At 35.4% G+C, this 20,598-nt stretch overlaps 4 protein-coding genes across 16 annotated transcripts in view; 3 read left to right on the top strand and 1 right to left on the bottom strand.

Annotated features, from left to right (window-relative positions):
- myh14 (myosin, heavy chain 14, non-muscle) overlaps positions 1-11,494 on the top strand; it is a 49,327-nt gene extending 37,833 nt beyond the window's left edge. For 6 of the 10 annotated variants that reach the window (XM_077209091.1, XM_077209089.1, XM_077209067.1 and 3 more), the window contains 6 exons: positions 2,903-3,026; positions 3,101-3,309; positions 4,082-4,190; positions 4,839-5,011; positions 6,083-6,109; positions 7,207-11,494. In XM_077209091.1, coding sequence (XP_077065206.1) covers positions 2,903-3,026; positions 3,101-3,309; positions 4,082-4,190; positions 4,839-5,011; positions 6,083-6,109; positions 7,207-7,396 — 832 coding nt within the window. In that variant the 3' untranslated portion in view covers positions 7,397-11,494. The remainder of the gene's footprint in view (positions 1-2,902; positions 3,027-3,100; positions 3,310-4,081; positions 4,191-4,838; positions 5,012-6,082; positions 6,110-7,206) is intronic. The other 4 variants (XM_077209083.1, XM_077209063.1, XM_077209077.1 and 1 more) reach the window with 1 other exon arrangement.
- rpl18 (ribosomal protein L18) overlaps positions 1-20,598 on the top strand; it is a 34,008-nt gene that overhangs the window by 7,150 nt on the left and 6,260 nt on the right. Inside the window, exon 1 of one of the 4 annotated variants that reach the window (XM_077209096.1) lies at positions 18,420-18,425. The exons of 1 other annotated variant lie outside the window; for it this stretch is intronic. In XM_077209096.1, coding sequence (XP_077065211.1) covers positions 18,423-18,425 — 3 coding nt within the window. In that variant the 5' untranslated portion in view covers positions 18,420-18,422. Of the gene's footprint in view, positions 1-18,419; positions 18,426-20,072; positions 20,584-20,598 lie in introns of those variants that run through there. 2 more of the 4 variants (XM_077209093.1, XM_077209097.1) reach the window with 2 other exon arrangements.
- On the bottom strand, positions 13,254-16,033 carry c16h19orf85 (chromosome 16 C19orf85 homolog). Its single transcript, XM_077205508.1, has 4 exons — positions 15,958-16,033; positions 15,530-15,719; positions 14,699-14,838; positions 13,254-14,614 (listed from the first exon to the last, which is right to left on the bottom strand). Exons 2-4 carry the CDS (start codon positions 15,715-15,717, stop codon positions 13,254-13,256), a joined length of 1,689 nt encoding a protein of 562 aa, XP_077061623.1. The 5' UTR covers positions 15,718-15,719; positions 15,958-16,033.
- Positions 17,098-19,432, top strand: LOC143716558 (mpv17-like protein). The gene is made up of 5 exons (XM_077209092.1): positions 17,098-17,159; positions 18,114-18,626; positions 18,782-18,852; positions 18,948-18,977; positions 19,067-19,432. The coding sequence occupies exons 2-5, from the start codon at positions 18,122-18,124 to the stop codon at positions 19,184-19,186; spliced, it is 726 nt and encodes a 241-aa protein (XP_077065207.1). The 5' UTR covers positions 17,098-17,159; positions 18,114-18,121; the 3' UTR covers positions 19,187-19,432.

Raw genomic sequence — 20,598 nt, 5'->3', positions numbered from 1 at the left:
TTCATTTTGGATTTAAAAGCATTTAGCGAGATTAACTCAATGAGTTTCAAGTCCTTTTGCAAAGTATTTCATGCTGAAGGTGAAGAATACAGAAATGCCTTCTTTCCCATTTCCGTACGGGCCTTGATGATCTCTTTTCTACTATATTTACTTCTTATTTATTAAATCAAGGCAATTGTTTGATGAAACATGATGAACATACTGTCACGTCCGTAACATCGTTTTTTTCCTCATAAATGCGAACATGAAAAATAAAATAAAAATAATATTTTATGTTCTATGGAGGCCGACCATTTATGGAGGACCAGCTCTACCATATTTAAAAATAAATACAGAAATAAATACATAATCAATCAATAAATAAGCATACAATTAATTGCCCCAAAAAATACAATAAACAAATAAATGTAGGATAGGAATTAAATTATATAGTGAGGCATAAATGTACATATCTCTTAATAAGCTTCTTTATTTATTCACCTTTGTAATAATTACCTTATATATTTATGTGTATGTTAGAATATTTTTGTCTGTTTTATTCTTCCTTTGTATTTTTTTACCCTATTTATTTCTTCAATGCTATTTATTTCTGCCTGTCGTTTTTACATTTCTGTATGCATATCTGCCTCATTATGCAAATGAGGAGGGGCTGTGTCTTAGGGGGTCAACTTCTGCCCATTGGTTGGTTAGCATTTTACTGCATCGGTCGAATCTACATGCCACCGGCCACAGTCACAACAAAGATGGCTACCTATGATGAAGTTGTCAGTGAGCTGAGGCATTTAGCAACTGTTTTTGAAAACAATGCTAACGTTATAAGTATTGACTTTATTATTTTTCGTTTGGACGCTCTGACAGAACGTGTGTTTCAGCTAGCACACATGGACACAGATGTCGACAATGTAGTTTTTCAGAATCTGGAGGAAGTGGTCTAGCAGTCCATTAGCAGCTTCCCTTAAGAGGTCGGACACTGAACGTCTACCTGCTGAGTTTGAAAATAATGCTTCTTCTTCTTCTTCTTCTTCTTCTTCTTCTTCTTCTTCTTCTTTGGATTTTTATGGCAGCTGGCATCCAATGAGTTGCATTACTGCCACTAAACAATGCTTTATGGCGGGGAAAAGCCATGTAGATTCGTCCGATGCAGTAAAATGCTAACCAACCAATGGGCAGAAGTTGACCCCTTAAGACACAGCCCCTCCTCATTTGCAAAATGAGGCAGAAATGCATACAGAAATGTAAAAACGACAGGCAGAAATAAATAGCATTGAAGAAATAAATAGGGTAAAAAAAAAACAATGGAACAATAAAACAGACAAAAATATTATAACATGCACATAAATAAATACTTAAAAAAATAAGTAATTAATAAATAAAGTTGAAGATTATAATGAACAATAAATAAATAAGGTAATTATTACAAAGATGAATAAATAAAGAAGCTAATTAAAAGAGATATATACATTTATGTCTCACTGTATAATTTAATTTCTACCTACATTTATTTGTTTATTGTATTTTTTGGGGCAATTAATTGTATGCTTATTTATTTATTGAGCATTTATTTATTTCTGTATTTATTTTTAAATATGGTAGAGCTGGTCCTCCATAGACCATTCTTCATCGGGTTAGTATTAGGCTACTTTTGTTTTGCGCAGTGTAATTCATAGAATTACTAAAAAATATTTTGCCACCTAAAAGTTGAAGATTTTTGTGTCATGTCTCATGTGTATTTCCCTCATATTAAATATAAAACGCATGTGTAGACTGATATTTTCCTAATGTCTGGACTCCTTTATTAAGGGAGTATGGATATATAAACAGACGTTTCAGTATTAAATGCATTTTCTGAGAATTTATATTTCAAGTTTTGACTGCAAATGTTACGTCCATAACGCTGGAATTGCCCAATTTTAAAGAATTTATCCTCAACTAGTTTTTTGGTGTAGTGTAATATCGAGCCTGGCAAAAAGTGCCAAAAAAAACACTTTCTGTAAAGTGTCTTCACAACTTCCTCCCAAAACGCCTTATTGCGTGGTCTCTCCCAGACCCTTGGGCTTCGTCGCATAAGGCTAGTTACTTCGAGCCCTATCAGATGAGCAACTGCTTCATTCTGCCGTCGTCTTCTGATATTTCGGACATTTGCAATTATTTGTGAAATTGAAATGACAGTAAGCTAGCAAATTTCAATTAACTGCCTGAATACTCTCTCCATTTTTTTTGTTTGTTTGTTTGTTTGTTTTTGGTTTGTTTGTTTGGTGTTGGGGGGTGTGCTGACTGGAACCTCAAAAGGTAGAATTTGCTATGAAAAAATTTTTTTTTTAAATGTCTGGAAATGGCTCAAGGGCACTTTTTTTTGCGATCCACCAACACAATGCTACATATCGCTTTCATCATTTGTGACGTCATTACGCACACAATCTTATCGGTAAAAGGCCAATTGAATGGAACAATTCTGGAGACAGCAATTTTTTTTTCGCATATTCACTTTGTCAATTACATAACAGCGCAAAAAGTGGATGGAAACGAGGCTAATGACAATAATGAGAAATGTTTCTTCAGCAGCAAATCAGCATTTTAGAATGATTTCTGAAGGATCATGTGACACTAAAGACTGGAGTAAATGATTTGAATGAATTACATTTTAAAATAGATTAAAATGGAAAAGTTATTTTAAATTATAATAATATTTTGTATCAAATAAGCACAGCCTTGGTGAACAGAAGAGACTCAAAAACATTTTAAAAAATCTTACAAACCCAAATATGCAACGCCCACTTTCAAGTCCTTTCCTACAGATGAAAAATATTTTTTGGGAAGTATTGCAAGTAATATTATTCCTATGCACTGATGAATAGTGTGCAAAATAAAAATCATGTTGTCTTTAACTTTGTTTGCCCTGCAGATCTGCACTGTTTGATGAAAAGCGGCGTCTTGAGGGAAGAATCACTCAGCTGGAGGAAGAGTTAGAGGAAGAACAAAGTAATGCTGAACTAATAGCCGAGAGACACAGGAAGAGCACCTTACAGGTACGCAAAGAAGTGCACTATACTATCACACAAACAGAGACAGCGCACTCTACATCTCTCTCTTCACTTTTTAGGTTGAGACTCTAACAGTCCAGCTATCTGGAGAAAGGACACTTGCACAGAAGAGCGAGAGCGCACGAGAGGCTCTCGAGAGGCATAATAAAGAGCTGAAGAGTCGTCTCAGCGAGATGGAGGGAACTGTGAAGGGGAAACATCGCCTCAGCGTCGCCGCCCTGGAGGCCAAGATAGAATCGATGGAGGAACAAATGGAGCAGGAGAGACAGTAAGAAAACAAAAAGGAATACTTGGAGGTCAATTAACGGATGTCTGCTGAATGTAAAATGCAATCTGAATGAATTTCTTATTCAGGTTTAGTCACATTTATTTATACGTAGCACTTCTTACAATACAAATTTGTTTCAAAGCAGCTTAACATTAATAAACGAAAATAAGTGTAATGCTGTAAAATTCATTAATTATAAAACAAATTCAATTTCAGCTGTAAAACAGCACTAAAGAAGAAAATAGTGTCATTATTCAACTGTCAATGTTGCAAAGTTCATCAATAATGAAAGAAGTTCAATTCAGCTATAAGCATATCTACAGAAGGCAATAGTGTCATCATTCAGCTCAATCAGTTCAATGTTGATTCAGTTTAGCAGAATGTCAGAAATGCTCTTTTACATACAATTTAAGTTTATGGGGACCAGCGAATGCTCAGCTCTAAAAAGAACAAAAACTATCATAAAAAGTCTGTACAAGTACAACTTGTGTGTGATATTCACGCGTTCGAAAGCCATTGGTGTGACTTAAAATACAGCTTAAAATGGCTACCATTTAAATTGCATTGCATGAACAAGAGCATACGTTTTTTGTTGTTGTTGTTGTTGTTGTTGTTGTTGTTGTTGTTGTTGTTGTTGTTGAAAAAAGCGAGAAAAATAATTTAAAAATAATTTTTGCATGAATTATTCTTTTAAGGTTCTACATTCACTGTGAAGAGCAAACCAGCAATGTGTCTGTTTTGTGTGTCCTCTCTTCCTTTTCTCCCTTCCTAGAGAGCGAGCCATAGCCAATAAGCTGGTGAGGAAAACAGAGAAGAAACTGAAGGAAGTTTTGATGCAGGTGGAGGATGAAAGGAGGCATGCAGATCAGTATAGAGAGCAGGTAATTCTCAAAAAGCTCCAAAACTCCTCCCTTCCTTATATATATATATATATATATATATATATATATATATATATATATATATATATATATATATATATATATATTATTTTGTTTATTTAATCTAAATAACATTGGCAAAAGGATAGAAAATAAGGGCTAGTGTATAATTTTTGCACTATTCCACTGTTCCACTGAACTAATTGTTTTCTTTTTTCCATTCATTTTCTTCATAAGCTTTCAAAAAAGTAATTCTCCATAAAACATTTTACAATGGAGTTCTACTTTTAACCAAATCAATCAACTTGAGATAAATCAAAATAAAACAGTCAATTCAAATTTTCAAATGATTAGGAAATTAACTAAACTTTAAAATTGGGAGGGAAAGAGGCAAAGGTAAAATAGTGTGTACTCGTAGCTTGAGGGAATGAATCCCACAAAGCACTACTAATGATTAATTCAGTCTGTTTTTTTTTTCTTCTTTTAAATGCCATATTACATAATAATGTAGCTTCCTGTTACCTAACCAGCCTTTGTTAACCTACACAAACTCATACCAGGATTTGCAGGATTCGATTCAAGGTTGTGGGTCGTTCAGTACAACTGCAATTCTACAATGATAAAATCTCTCTCTCTTTCTCTTTGTAGTTGGATAAGTCTATGGGGCGTCTCCGTCAGCTGAAGAGGCAGTTAGAAGAGGTGGAGGAAGAGAACTCTCGTTCCAACGCTCAGCGCAGGAAACTACAGCGAGAGATGGAGGAAATGAGCGACGGCATGCAGAGCATGAACCGTGAGCTCAACACTCTCCGATCCCAACTCAGGTAAAGATTATGATGATGGTGTGTTATGAAGTTTGACATTTTGTGTGTAAATTTCAAAGAGAGTGAAATGAAAAAGCAACAAGCAAGTTGGTAACACTTTAGTTTAGGGTCCAATTATCACTATTAGCTAGTTGCTTATTAGCATGCATATTACTAGGATATTGGTTCTCTTTTTTATTAGTACTTATAAAGCACATATTAATGCCTTATTCTGCATGACGTAATACTACATCCTCTAATCCTACCCAATTCATAAACTTAACAACTACCTTACTAACTATTACTAGCAGTAATTAGGAGTTTTTTTAGGCAAAAGTCATAGTTAATAGTTAGTTAATAGTGAAATTTGACCATGTTTTTTTTTTATTTAATAAAAAATAAAAAAATTGAATGGCTCAGGTTTGGAAATAACTCCTTAAAGCATTAGTTCAGCAAAAAAATTCAACTTTGTCATAATTTACTCACCCTCATGTCGTTCCAAATCCATTAAACTTTTTCTGAACGCAAATGAAGATATTTTTAATGATCTGTCCCTCCATTGAATGTCCATTCACCCAAAACTCTGATGCTTCAAAACATTCATAAAGAGATTGTAAAACTAATCCATATGAATTGAGCGGTTTAATCCAAGTCTTCAGAAGAGACAACCGATTTATATGATGAACAGACTTCATGTATGCTTTAATTCACATATAAACTTTCATCAAGGAACATGCATAAAGCACTCAAATTTTAGTAAACTAGCTTGTGGGTTTGAAACGACACAAGAGTAATTGGGTGAACTAACCCTTTAAGGTGACAACATACATGCATCCACTTTTTACAGTCTATATCAAATATCTTCTCATTGGCTGTGTCTACATCACACAGTTTAGTGTTCTGTGTGAATGGAAAAATTGCTTGTTGCTGGAAACTTGTCACAATGCCTCTAGTCAGGACAGTGAAAGTTTCAGTCTTTTAGTTGTTAATACATATCCATTTTTGTTGTACTGTGTGTGCATGTTTCATTGACTCATCTAATGTGTCTTGTGTCCATCCATATTTGTGTGTTTGTCTCCTACACCAACTCAGCGTCACAGAACGGCAGAAGTCCGAACAGTAGGTTTTCATACTAAAGTGTCAGACTGTGTTTTTTGTGTTCCTCTCTGAGCATTTCCTGTCTCCTCTTGATTCTGGTGGTGTGTGCCCTTTTTGAGATTAGAGACAGTCCTTTATAACTGATTTATTCTGAAGCGTATCAAGATGGTGTAGTATACATTGGATAGTGGGTCACTTCCTGTTTATAAATGGTGATGAATTACAGATTCTCTGTTCCACTAATCATTTCAGTTTCCTCTTTTTCCCTCTCTTTCTTTCTTCCAGTTCATAAACAGTGACCCCAAAAAGTATTTGAACACATTCAAAATGTATATGAATGTCTTTGTATTAGGTGACAAAATAACGCTTTTTGTTTTGTTTTAAGTTATTGTTGTTTTTGTTTTGAGTTTTAATTTTGTTTTGAATTTTTTTTTTTTTTTTAATTTTTTTTGAATTTTTTTTTTTTTTTGAGTTTTTGTATTGTGGTTTTGTTTATAGAACAAAACATTTAAAGCAAAACATTTGACAAAAAAGTGATTACACTGTAAAAAATAAATAAATAAATAAATTCTGAAAAAAAGTGTTTTTAAAATAAAAAGTTGCCAGCCACCACCAGCATTATTGATAATTTTCACAACAATTTCATAGCCCCCAGAATATCTGAATATCTGAGTATATCAAAAGAAAGAACAGAGCCTCTGCTTTTAAACAATCAAAAAATATATAATTATGCTAGTGTCATGCTTTCTTTTTTACCAACACTTGAATGTGGGTAAGTTTCATAAAAAAGCAACATTTTGAACAAAAAGCTGAGCAAATCTTTTTTTTTTTTTTCAAAGACTCCAACGTGCATAAGCAATGCTTTTATTGCTTGTTTCTGCTCCTTTGTTTTGTTTTTGTGTTTTAATCCGGAGATTCTGTCCTCTTTATAGCAGAATGAATTGCTATACTGCAGAAATGGCTAGCATTTTTTGCAATAATTGTATTGCAATATGTAGTTCGTGTGACACAGTAAGTGTCTAAAGATAGCCAAATATGTTTCGGGGACACTGTCTATGTATTTTGCGTTTTGTGTATGAGTTGCATGTGATTATTCTCTGTTTCTGTCTCTGTCTCAGGCGAGCTCCGCTCCCTATCTCCATGCGTGCTGGCCGGAGGGCTCTGGTGGATGACCTTTCTCAGGAGAACTCTGATTCTGAGGATCCAGGTGCTTCCCCCACCCCGTCCAGCGGCCCGCCGGGTACCCCCACACCCTCAGACAACGCCCTGGGACCCCCTCCCCCCTACAGCCTCACAGACGCTGAATAAGAAGGGGGAGGAGTGAAAGATAAACAGTTTTACTGGTTTAAGTCGCATAGCTTTTGCAATCATACACATAACAGAACATCCATGCAGTCGCACATAAACTTGAAAGTAGTTAATGTGATTTATTGATTTTAAATGAACCGATGAATTAGCATGCAAGATGGAGAAAGCCGGATGCAGTATTCTGATAGTACTGTTTAAACCAACCAAGCAGTGAGTAAGGACTGCAGTTTTAAAGTCGGGGAGAAAAAAAGAAAAAAACATTTCGATACATTTCTTGGGAAATACAAGTACTGTATATCGGTGCAGTATATCCGGCTTGATGTGGCAAAATTATGATGGCCACCTCAAGTTCTCTCTTAATCAATCAAAAGCCATGTGTTTCGGAGAAATTTGCATGATAATGCCAATCAAAGGCCATTTGGTATTGCACAGATGATCCACCATCAGTCTAATATGCATCGTCTGTAGTTGCACAAGCCATCAAACCCTCAAAGCCCTGAGAAACGCTCACTCCTAAAATAATGTCATGTTTGAAGAAATTGAGAACTGAACAGGTACAAGGATATCTCTTTGGTATTTTAGAATATCTGTGTTTAAAATTTTAGAAGTGATAGCTCTACTTCAGATAAATAGACATCTTTGCTTTTTGTTAAACATGATTTGGCAAAAGATGATTATGGAAGCCCATTTCCACCCCAGAGTAAAAGAAAAAAAAGGGTTTTGCTACTTTAAATGTCACAGTTGCGACTTTGATCCTCATAATTGCGACTTTATTTCTCAATATTGTGGCTTTACATTTCATAGTTGTAAGTTTGTTCCTTGCATTTGCGACTTTATAAATCACAATGGACCTTATATCTCAAAATGTGACTTTATATATTGTAATTGCTTTCTCAATATTGTGACTTTACATCCGTAATTGCGAGTTTTTTGCTAATTGTGACTTTACATCTCACAGTTGCAAGTTTGTTTCTCACAGTTGTGACTTCTTACATGTCAAAATGTGACTTTATATCTTGTAACTGTGACTTTATATCTCAGTGTGACTACATCTTGCAATTTTCTTTCTCAATATCGTGACTTTATGTCTCGGAGTTGTGAGGTTGTTTCTACTAATTGTGACTTTATAACTCACAATACAGCGCAATATCTCGTAACTGTGACTTTGTATCTTACAGTGTGAATATTTCTTATTTTAACTCTTTCCCCGCCAGTGTTTTTTATTTAATTTGGCAGCCAACGCCAGTATTTTTGATAATTTTCACACAAAAAAATGTAAAATCCCTTTTCTTCTTTTCAAAGACCACAACGTTTTGCTTTTATCGCTTGTTTCTGCTCCTTTTTCGCCTGTGTTTTGGAATCCGGAGATTATGTCCTCTTTCAGAGGATGCGTGATATCATCTCCTAACGTATAACAGTGTAAACGCGGAAAGCCGGAAAATTCAGTCAATGCCGGGGAAAGAGTTCAACTTTATCTCAGTTACTTTTTTATTTTTTACTCTGAGGTAACAAGGAGCTTCCATAGATGACAATTTATGTGCACAAAGCTATGATTGTATTAAACAGACAGAAAAGTGAGAAAGATAATAATGCTGTTTTATTAAATGAATACGCTACAAAATTGAGCCATCCATGATAGCTTTTATATCTTAGCCATAACCTGACCATAAGAAAAGAACAGGGATACAGAAAATGAAAAAAAAAAATACATGAAAGGACTTCTAACGAACAAAAAAAGCAGCCAAAGTTGATAGATTTCACTTCCATATAGATTTAGCAGTAAAAGTTATTAGATATTTGAAATATACACACTCTGATCTCATTCAAACTTAAGTTATCATTTCAACTCCCTGTTAAGTTCAGGGTATCTGTGCTGCAGATCATTCCCTCTTAGAAACTGTGTGTAGATAGTTAGGTCGCTCTAAGGGATGCTTTTGTGGGTAGTGACATAGATAGGTAGTTAGGATTTCTTAATTTATGTCTTAAAACATCGGCTCCAGTTTCAGACTACTGACTCGTTGTAAGTTTTATCAATTAAGAGAATTCCAGTATGCAGTCTATTTATTTTGTTTTGTATTTTTTTTCCGCTGCACATAGACATGACATGGTTGTTGTATAGTTTGCAATTTAAGTGAAAACAAGGCAAAATGAAAGATCTTTTGAGGATAAGGTTGAGTTTACACTATTTTATCAGTCAGTAACACTGGACAGAATAAAAATTTAAAAAAACAATTCACCATATAAGCTGCAGTGGGCCTTAAAGAATATAACACACCAAACACAAACACATGCGTTTGAGACCATTTTGATAAGAGTGAGAAGTCTGTTATCAGGATTTCTGAGAGTTATGGAATGAACCTGGAAGACATGAACATATGACATCTTGCCTGTTTTTCCCAGGGGTCAAAGGCTGCTAGTTGCTCCTTAATTATATCATTATATCAATGTAACTTTTTTTTTTTAATCAAAAGGACATATTGTATTTTGTTTGATTGTTTGATCATTTTTGAATGTGGTAAATATTTATGGATCAAAGTGTTTATGTTGAACACAATCTGAGGCATATGGATGACAAAAGGGACATTATTCTAGCTGTATGCATGTCAACAGTGCCTGTAGTATCTGCAGAATCTACTAAATGGATTCCATTGAAAATCCGTGAAATAATAAGAACGAGGTCTGGAATTTGATAAATAAATTGCAATATTAGGTCCCTCTGAACAATAATCTGACTCAGACATCTTCTCACAGGTGCTTTTTTCATACAGGCAGCGATGAGATACATTTTAGAATACAATTGCTTATTGGTTGTTTTCATTTAATTGATGAATCCTTTTGGCATGTCAAATGAAAGTTTTCTTAACCCTCACTGTATGTATGTCTCTAATATTCTCATTCTTAGATATTGTATGGTGGTGAGCAAATTCAAAAAAGAATTGTTGTTTTAACTTAAAGTAAGTGTTTGTTCTGCCTTAATTTAAGTTTAGTCAACTCAAATATCCAAGTTGTCACAAGTTGACTAAACTCAAAATTTTAAGGCAGCACAAAAACTTACTTTTTAAGTTGAAACAATATTTTTTTTTGTTACAGTATTGATACAGAGGCTTACACTTGCTAGTTTTTCAAGTGATTCAATTTAGCAGTACTAAACTGTGAATAATAATTGTTTGTCACCAATAAGTATTAGAACATAATTAAGATCTGTTCAGCCTGTGAAATTACAAGGGTCTTTGATTCCCTGATGCACTGATGGGTTTATTCCACTGTTATTACCACAGTTATTACTACTTGCCACTGTATCTGTCCTATGAATCGGAAAGCAGGGTTTTCCCATCAGATTACACTATATGTAAAATGTCTGTAATTGGTCACATTTTGATACTTAATTAGTTTTGTTTGCCCCAATAATGTTTAAATTTTTAATTGCCGATCTCTAGAATCAAGCTGGAATTGTATGCAGTAAAATGTTGACTAAAAGGGAGGAAACCATGCTGTTAAAGACAAAATGATAGAATCAGACACGCAAGCCAAACGACTTAAGCCTTGTACAACAGATTGTTTTTATTCTATACTTATTTGTCCATGTTAAAACACATTCGTAAATTATATCTGCCTATAATGTCTCTGACTGTTTGCCTTTCAAGCAACTCAACATTGCTGCTAAAATGTGTTTTGTCACTGACAAATGTACAAAGTCATTTTGTTCGATTTGTGCATTTATCAGATCGATTTGCAGAGTTGCAAACTCACAAATTCAATTAGGAGAGCATTTGAATAAATAAAAAACAGTCGTATTTCTCAAGTCATATATTCTAGTTTAATAAATGAGTCTTGGTATACTCAACTCGTGCTTTATAATGCAGCTTTGAACCAGTTTGACATGAGTGGAAAATAACAAAGAATATGTATGAAAAGGTATTAACACTCCAGGGGAGATGCGTGTATGTATCTGAGGTGTTTTTGAAAAGGACTGTGTGCTTTTTTTGCATTTGTGGAACTTGAATTTTTAACCATGTAATTTATTTGATCTTTTGCTTTATTTTGCTATAATGATAAAATGAGACCGGGGTGAATTTTAATATACCATTGGTTTTGAAATCAGTGTGGTTTATTTTCACACGAACACGCTATCAACGATTCACAATCAGCACAGTAAATGTGGAGGACCACTTAAAAATACAATGAAAAAATCAATTATCAGTTTTATTAAAACTAGATTATAAATGGATAAATCATAGTTGAAATGACAAAATTAAACTGTTTAATTGTTTTGCAGTATGCTAAGTTTAAAATTATTTTTTAACAATAAAAAATCACCTTTCAAATTGATGTATAAATAGATATTTAAAACTTTATTTTACATATAAAGACATGGTTAATTATAACAATAAAATAATAAATTAATAAATCACTTCAAATAAATAAATAAATATTTAGACAAAGTTATATGGGGGTCCTTTATCCCCTTTTATAAAGTCTTGATTTTGTTTTTGGGGTGTACTATGTTTTCATGCAAGATTGTTCAAAAAACACATTATTTTTCACATATTTTACATTATTACTGCACCTCTTTCCCCAGTCTGGCTCGAACACGCTGATTTCGACGAAGCCCCTCCTTCTGAAATACGAAATGTGCTGTCATTGGTTAGCTGGCCCAGTCTGTTGTGATTGGCAGCGCTTACCGTGTGTACAGGAAATTTCCCACCCCTCCATAACTGCGTTCTTCACTAGTGTAAATATTGAGGATGGCGTCAATTTCAAACCAATTCAAGCCTGATTCAGACCCTGACAATGTTAACGAACAAGAGGATCGTGCAAAACGGATTTCATGCACAGACTTTGCAAACACGGATTTCACAGGACGTTTCAGAGTGGTATTTTATTGTAATTATCTTATACATTATAGATACAATGTTATACACAATTTAATCGTGATATTTGTTGGAAAACTAAGGTAATACAAACAGTAATCGATCACAAAACCGTGGTTAATTTTCCTAAAGAGCGGTGAACGTCTTACAAAAGCAAGAGCTTACAAAAGCAACAGAAAAAAAGCTGTTCTCCATAAAATGTGCAGCATTTAAGTTTAAACCACTCCAAGTTCGTCAGTCGTAAGAAGCTCAAACAAATGAGTTTCGGACATGTAAAAACAGCGTCTCTTTGACAATGCGACAACATTATCTTCTCTAAACCAGGCCTTACACATTTTTTGCATGGGCATGGATTATTTAAATGAGTAACATTATGACATGAGATCTGGAAAAATCGCATTGTAGTCCAAATGAGCCGTTTGTTGTAGTTCTTGAAAAGGGGATTCTGTTAAATGAAATATCTTTCTTTCTTTTTTATGCTCAAACAGCAACATGAAAAAGCATAATAGGACCCCTTTAAAACAGTTTAATTCATGTTCATAATGTAAATGTAACAATAAAATATTAATAACTTTTTAAAATACATTTATAATTTAAGAAGTCACACCCCTAGTCCTCTATATAAAATGTTACAATACTCATACAGTCTTTATTACAGAAAATATTTCACTAATTCAGAAATTCATTTCACAACACGGACAAAAACATTTCACAGAAATTATCATAAAATCATGAACCTGTAAAGGTGCGGGCAAAATGTCAGTAGCGTTTGTATCAGCACATCTCTGAGTCACATTCAAACCAAGCAGCTTTCTGTTGTTCATTGCGGTCACGGTACCAACTTAAACATGATTTCATCCTCACACGAAACTACGATCGTGCGGATTCCTATTGAATTGAAATTTCGCCTAGCAACGATAAATAAATGCACCTTAATAAACAAACCCCAGGTACAATAAAATTAATGTATACATTTCATAACTACATTACTGTCCAGTGAGAGACCTGTACTTCCCAAATGTATTATTCACCTCGTCCTCTGCAACAATATTACTGAACAACCAATCATCATCTAGAGGCGGAGTTGGAATTGGAGTGGGGTGGATCTTATGTAATGTTGCAGGGAAAGATCTAGCCACGCCCTCAAAGTTGTGACTACTCTGATTGCCTCTGAATTTGGAGTAAAAACACGACTTTCCTTTATGATAGCAAAAGCCTTCAAGGCAACAAATTATGGGGCACTCGAGACCTGATCCAGTCTGGTTGAGATTCTCAACCTGTACAATATTTCTGATATCAGTGTCTTGCATCATGAGAAACTGATCCGTTTCTGGACTTTTTAGCGGCTGTTGTTCCCAGATGTCATGGTCAATCCGTTTGGATTGAGAGTCCAGCTGATTCTCAAGCGCCGGGAACATGTGGTGGCTTGAAACAATACCATCCAAGGCAGACAAATCTGAATCTGAGTATCCATCCTCCTTTCCATTCGTCCTCATGCAAGGCTCAAGCCTACCAAAATGGTCCTCTAGGATGTTATTGTGGTTCATAGAATAGTTTGTTTGATTGTGATGGCTACTGCATCTATGTGGCTCTTGATTGCAGAGAACATCAAATTCAAATTCTGGACCGTTTTGGCTCAAATTGCTGGTTCCAACGCCAAAACCTGTTAGGTTCTCTACGTCTGAATCCAGAGAGCTTGGAAATGTGCTGGCTTCCTGTAAATCTTCTTCACTGTGAACCATCCACTCAGCCATTTTACATTTAGGATCAATATTTTGGATCAGCAGATCTTCATGATTATCATAACAATCCAGTAATTCAAGGTCATCTATTATATCCATTTGGAGACTCTCAACGATTGTGTGATCTTGCATTTGGAAGCCGTGCTCAGCATCAATGAGCATCTGAACCTCCAAATCACATGAATCCAAAGACAAAAGTGAAATCACTGGGGACGCGGGTGACAGGTCTGGCACTTCAACGCCTGTGGAGAACAATTTCATGTCCGAGTGTTTGGTAAGACATGGTTTTGAATATGTTCTTGTTCTTTCAATGCTTCCCAACCAGGAGGACACACTCTCCTCGAAGCTTTCTAGATCGGTACATGGTGGTTGCCTTTCGAACCTGTTGCCTTCAATTATGTGTCCCGGGTTGTTTTTTATTGCAGCCTTACAGTTTTTTTCAGTTCTCAGATTTGTGCCTGTACTGTTGAAGGACTTGCACTGTGAGAAACTTTTATCAGCCACATTGGTCTCCATAAGACTGTCCAATGTCCAGAGGTCACAGACATCTTCTTGTTGTTCAGGAATACCTTCTGTTTTGTCAGCATTTATAAAAGTTTCAATAGCTGTAGAAAACAGAACAAGGAGTCATCCAACTGGATCCAGACTAGAACAAAACAGTTCTGAAAATAAAAAGTAAGCTCTTTTACCTTTTTTTGAGGGTTTAGGTGACTGGTCTGTGACTTTTGCAATGCGAGACAGGCTGGGTGTTAGATGATCTGGGAGTTTTTCAGTTGAAAATAAAGTAGAAGCCAGCTTATGATTCGCTGCCTCTATTTCTGCAAATTTCCTGTGTAGGCGGATGGAATAATAAATTAATATAATTAATAATAATTTATATATATATATATATATATTCATAATTATATTATATAATTATTATAATGTATTATAATCTCTTTTTGGGGTCAGTAAGATTTTCTTTCTTTTTTGTTTCAAAGATATTAATACTTTTATTCAGCAAGGACGTATGATGACTGTTAAAATTCAGGTTTGCAATCCAAATGAATAAAAAATAAAATATTTTAAAATAGAAAACAGTCAAAATGTTACTGTTTTACTGTTATTTTGATCAAATAAATGCAGTCTTGGTAAATATATGTATAATGATCTTGACCAAAAACAGATGGAAATTTCTTGATGGTAATTACATCACAATGTTTATCCTCCAGCACACCCGAAAGACTTTAAGGTCTGGACACAGAAGGTGCCGATTCGTGTGTGAAAATGGTTCTACATGCTCCCTCCCAACCATTCCTTCACAGTTTGAGCCTGATGAATCTTGACATTGGCAATGATCCTGGTGTACATGATGTGTCTTACATGATTGTTTAAGAAATGAAAAGCTTCACCCTCCATCAATTTGGGTTAGAAGAACTGCTGCCAAACATATAACAAGCTAGAAACAATAATCACTGCAATAATGATCCAATTGTCTCTTATACATATAAGCATATAAATATAGGCTATATACAACATACCTCTGTATCATGTTGTGTAGAAACCTACGATGATTGACTTGTCGTTTTGATGGCTTGTTTTTACGTGGTTTTTGCAAAGTCCTCATCATGTGACCAGCTGCTGAGGTCACGAAAGTAAAAAGATCTCGACCCCATGGCACTCCATGCTCCGGCCCTGGCTCAAAGGTCAAAATACTGGATGGACGCATAGCTTTGGGGATAAGATGAGGATAAAATATGAGGGGCATTAAAGAAAGAGAGAAAAAATAAGATAATATCACATCAGTAGTTGTTTGCTAAATTGCCAATGAATGTTGATATCTCAGGCTCAGTATATTAACATTTTGTAAAACTAAAGGAGCAGAACTGACATTCAGTATAACAGCAAATTAAGATTTAGATCTCTAAAAGCCTGATCATAAATCTTTCTATATGAAAGCACCACCTACCTTCTGTTACTCAGTAAGAATCCACTTTGAAATGCGAAGCAGGGAACCAGAAGACTTTGCACAGGTGATCCAGACCTGCACCCTGACTGACCGAGAGACAGAGAGAGAGGGAATGAGGGAATGAATGACCGAGGGGAGGGTGGCATTGATTCGGTGATGATGCCACAGTGAACGATTCTTTGTCTGCTTAGATAAAGGGTGGCAAGACCGCGCCATTAAAGAGGACAGAGAAGTGCAGCAGAATGAAAAGAAAAGCAATTACCTGGTTCATGCCGTGCGGTCTCCTTGAGCATTGTCAAAAACAGCGCTTGTTAAGTGTTAGCAAACACAGCGCACCAGTTAAGCGCTTAACGGGCCTTTAATTGATCTCTTTAATCTCAGATCCTCATTAACACATTCTCCGGTCTGAGAGATCTACTTGTTGCCACTGACAAATTGCCTTCATATTTCAGCCCTCAGACAAAATGTTATTTTTACATATATGGGGACGTTCATCATAATGGAACGTGGTCCGGAGGACAGGGAATATGACATGATTCAAAGCAGGAACATATTAAATTGAACTAGGAATGCTTAATAAATGACTTAAAAGAAAATAAGATAGTCTACCATCTATATCCACATTGTAGCGTCGTATCTGAAATTAATTCTTAAAGGGATAGTTCACTCAAAGATGAAAAAAAGAGAATTCTCATGTGCTCCATATTGGATATTGTTAATAGACAAATTTAACTATAGCGACAGTGTGAAAACAGTGTTTCGGAAGAATTTCTACATTTAGTTTAAATATCTATATTTAGCTTTAATTTATTTTTATTTAAGTTTTATTTCTAGTAATTTTAGTACTTCAACTTATTTTATTTCTAATTTTTATTTAAAGAAATGTCAAGTTCAAGTCTTATTTCATATATAACGAATGCAGTTTATGATATTTTTAGTGTCAGTTAACAACACTGAACCAGATGTTAAATTGCTAATGGCATCTTGCTTGAATTTTTGTGAGATTCATTGATTATATGAATTATTGGTCCATTATCATTGAGCACTATGGTGACATGAGCATGTGGCGTGTGGACAGGAGACTCTTCACTATATTTAGTGCAGCTTCTCACGTGTCACTGCAGCGTATGTTCTCTGTTGGTTTTGAAGAACTTCTGCTTTCAGCCTGGTGTTCCAATGTTCTTCTCTCAAGTTTAACATCGGTGAGCTTCATATACGTTGTATCTGATTTATTTTTGTGTGATTATAATGTGTTTTACTATTAAGCAGAAGGATGTTTTATATACTGATTATTTTTAAAAAATCCCTTTCGTAATACATTCCCTCAAATGTACCCTGGTTCTCACCATATGTTATTTTCTCACATTCTGACACTGATAAACCTTATCATAAACACTCATTCTTGCTACTTTGAACTTTGTACCTCAAAACAAACTCTGATTGGTCTATGTTTGACCAATCAGCTTTCTTTACAAAGTCAATCAGAGGAATACAACAGAGTGAACCTTGAGATTTGTCATTCATTCTTAAAACAGGACAGCTACGTGGTGAGTTACAAAAAAACATTATTTCAACTTAAATTGTCATTTGTAACTATTAAAAAACTTAAAAGTCATCATGAAACAGAAGTTGCTATAGTCTTTTCTTCCATATTTTGATCTGATTGGAACAGCATTGAACAAGAAAAAATATGCTGGAGCTTTAATTTGTCCATTAGGAATGGTTCAAGTGGTGCTCAATACAGTGTCAAATGACGTCCAGCTCTCCTTCTCTGGACATAATGGGCGGAGTTATGTTTAGCTATAGGGTTAGTGTGTGGGTGGGGGCCATCTAGCTCAACCCATGAAGTCCAGTGAGGCGGAGCTGGACATCAAGCTCCACCCACTGGCTCTGCAGTGAGTAGCATCTCTTGGGGTTTGCTATTGCTGTGATGTCATGTGAGTGACAGGTTGTCCCGCCCTCACGCCAGTAAACACATCATCAGAGAAGAGAAGAGATGTTGCTGCAAAGTGGGAGGGGAGGTAGGGGTGCAAAAAAATAAGAATTTTGATTTCATGGTGACTTTAAAAACTCAAATTAAAAGGATCAAAAGACATTTATTGTAGATTGAGCCTATTAAGTTTGATGAAATATTTGCTTTTATTATCCCTGTCCAGCGGTCATCATGAACAGAGCATGGACTTTGTTCAAATCCCATCCATACATCCCTAATGTTCTGGGATACACAACTCTGTTTGCCACAGCTGACCTCATTCAGCAAAGCATGATGGAAAAAGCTCAGGGCAAAGTGACAGAACACGAACCAGATAGAATGGGACAAGATCGATCTAAGATGTCCACTGAAGGAGTTACTGTGACTGGAGAAGCAAAGACAGACGATCTGACTTGGTATAATACCAAAATAAGTGACCCAGAAGGCAATAAAAAAGCCTCGGAAGAAAATAAAACATCAGCTCCAGTCCAACATGTTCCACAGCTTCACGGCATCGACTGGGCCCAGACCGCTCGGGTGGCACTGGTTGGGTTCTGTTTCCATGCTAACTTCAATTACCATTGGCTACGAGGACTGGAGAGGATGTTTCCGGGAGGAGGGGCCAAAAGAGTGTCACTCAAAGTCTTTCTAGACCAGCTGTTTGCAGCCCCGATGACAATAAGTGCTTTCTACATTGGTGAGAATCAGCAATGAATATACTCGCCAAAAGGAATAACTGAGGAATTTCCACTTCCACTTATACTGTACAATCAAACAAAATCAATACAAAAATATATTGGTGCACAAATAAATGAATAATGATAAACTAAAGTGTTTATTACACTTCTAAAGGGCTGAGCGCATTGGAGGGTGCAGAGGATCCCCTCGAAGACTGGAGAAATAAATTCTGGACCTCTTACCAGGTAAACATTGAAGAGCACAAGAGCAATTGCACATGTGTAAATTCTGGATCAATTTCGACACACATTGATTTACTCTTTGTTTCTCTTTCGGGTAGACTGGAGTGGTGTACTGGTCAGCAATGCAGGTACTATATCTCCACCATTTGTTCATCTCTCAGATCTTTTTCTAGGATGCTTCTTCATTTGTTTCCTAATTATATTCTTCATGTCTCAGGCTGTGAACTTCTCTCTGATCCCGCCAGTGGCTCGTACGGTTTTTGTTGGAGGAGTCGCTCTTGGCTGGACTGTCTTCTTGTGTCATTTCAAGCAACAAAAGAGTGACTTCCTGAGCTAGGCTTTATTCCACAGCTGCTTGCCATTGAATATCTAAATATGCAATATATAATGCAATACATATATAACATATATTTAACATATTGCATTTAGGCAACTATATAAGGGATGCATTAAAGCTGGCTGATTTTTTAAACAACTGAGATTTTAACCAATCATTTTCCTTGTCTCCTATAGCTAAAGTACAAATAAAATAATATTTTAAATGATCAATTATGCTACATAATAAACACATTTTATTACCCCAGTTTTTCCACTCATTCTTTTAGAATTTGCAATGAAACGCAAGTAGTGACAGATCTTTTCATCCACAGTGAAATGGATTATTAAGAAAACAATAATGTAGGTGCGGGAAATTGGTTCTATTACACATTTTTAGGTCAAAAAATGGTCACACTTTAAATCAGGTGTCTTTAGTACATAAAGACACTTAAAGTGGAACCGAAAAAATTAAAAAATGACATTGTTCACTTAAAATCCATGCATTAAAAAAAATGGATTAGGTGAATTTTAGTTTTATGCTTATTTTTAAGAGAGATTTTATAGAATCTTTCAAAGGAAACTATAGGAATAATAGACATACATGTAGGCTATAATTATAATTTTCACAATAAAGATATGTCTTCATCATAAAAACATTGTAATCAAACTCTTTTAAATTTTATGTAGCTGAGATAGACCACACTGCTGTACTATTATAGGCCCCAAATTTTAATTTAGCTATTTTTGTTTGCTTGAACACCATTTAGTATGAATTTGACTTTACTCTCTTTCTGTAACCAACCATATCCAATGTACACTGAAATGTTTTTTTCAGTGACAATAAACGTGAGCCTATCCGGACGCGCCTTTTTAGTCACATGACTCATAGAGTACTGTAATCTCGCTATACGACCTCTCGCGAGCTTTCTTTTTCCCTTTTCACTCTGAGTCCAAGATGGTAGGTAGCTTGATATTTTATGGAATCTGCCAGTATACAAAATCTTCCTCCATCCTCAGCGATATCTGTTCTAGTTCTGCTGCAGATTATGTTTAGAAGCATTACATAGCGCTATAAATGATTAGATATAGGTATTATTGTGTATAGTGTATAAAATTAATAAGTAAATGCCGGGTAGCCCACATCGGGCCGCAGAGCTGAGACTCCCGTTCATTTGTCGTGTTTAAAAATACTTGCCGTACATACTCTGACGACAGCGTGTTACTGTCTCATTAATCTTTTGTTTATAAATATATAGATAAAATACATACTGGTGTTTAATTTAGGTGACTGGGCAGAAGGAAAACACTACAGCAAACTCGTGTTGGCTAAGCTAACTTTACTAGTGCTAGCAGTATTCGGCTCTCACAGCCACATGAGTTAAAGTTACAGCTTATCTGGGACAAATATTAATTATGGTAAAGATGTTTTTC

This window comes from Siphateles boraxobius, unplaced genomic scaffold (assembly GCF_051911475.1).
Source record: "Siphateles boraxobius isolate OS27281-9 unplaced genomic scaffold, OSU_SipBor_1 12, whole genome shotgun sequence".
Classification (NCBI taxonomy): Eukaryota; Metazoa; Chordata; class Actinopteri; order Cypriniformes; family Leuciscidae; genus Siphateles; species Siphateles boraxobius.
The sequence above is the reverse complement of the archived record's forward strand: the minus strand, read 5'-3'. Positions and strand labels throughout refer to the sequence as shown.

Excerpts from the sequence above, each read along its gene's own strand:
- c16h19orf85 (XM_077205508.1), bottom strand. The coding sequence starts at position 15,717 with ATGCGTCCATCCAGTATTTTGACCTTTGAGCCAGGGCCGGAGCATGGA. Across the intron at positions 14,839-15,529 it reads CTACACAACATGATACAGAG|GAAATTTGCAGAAATAGAGG; the intron begins GTATGTTGTATA and ends CCGCCTACACAG. Across the intron at positions 14,615-14,698 it reads ACCTAAACCCTCAAAAAAAG|CTATTGAAACTTTTATAAAT; the intron begins GTAAAAGAGCTT and ends TGTTTTCTACAG.
- LOC143716558 (XM_077209092.1), top strand. The coding sequence starts at position 18,122 with ATGAACAGAGCATGGACTTTGTTCAAATCCCATCCATACATCCCTAAT. Across the intron at positions 18,853-18,947 it reads AATTCTGGACCTCTTACCAG|ACTGGAGTGGTGTACTGGTC; the intron begins GTAAACATTGAA and ends TCTTTCGGGTAG. Across the intron at positions 18,978-19,066 it reads TGTACTGGTCAGCAATGCAG|GCTGTGAACTTCTCTCTGAT; the intron begins GTACTATATCTC and ends TTCATGTCTCAG.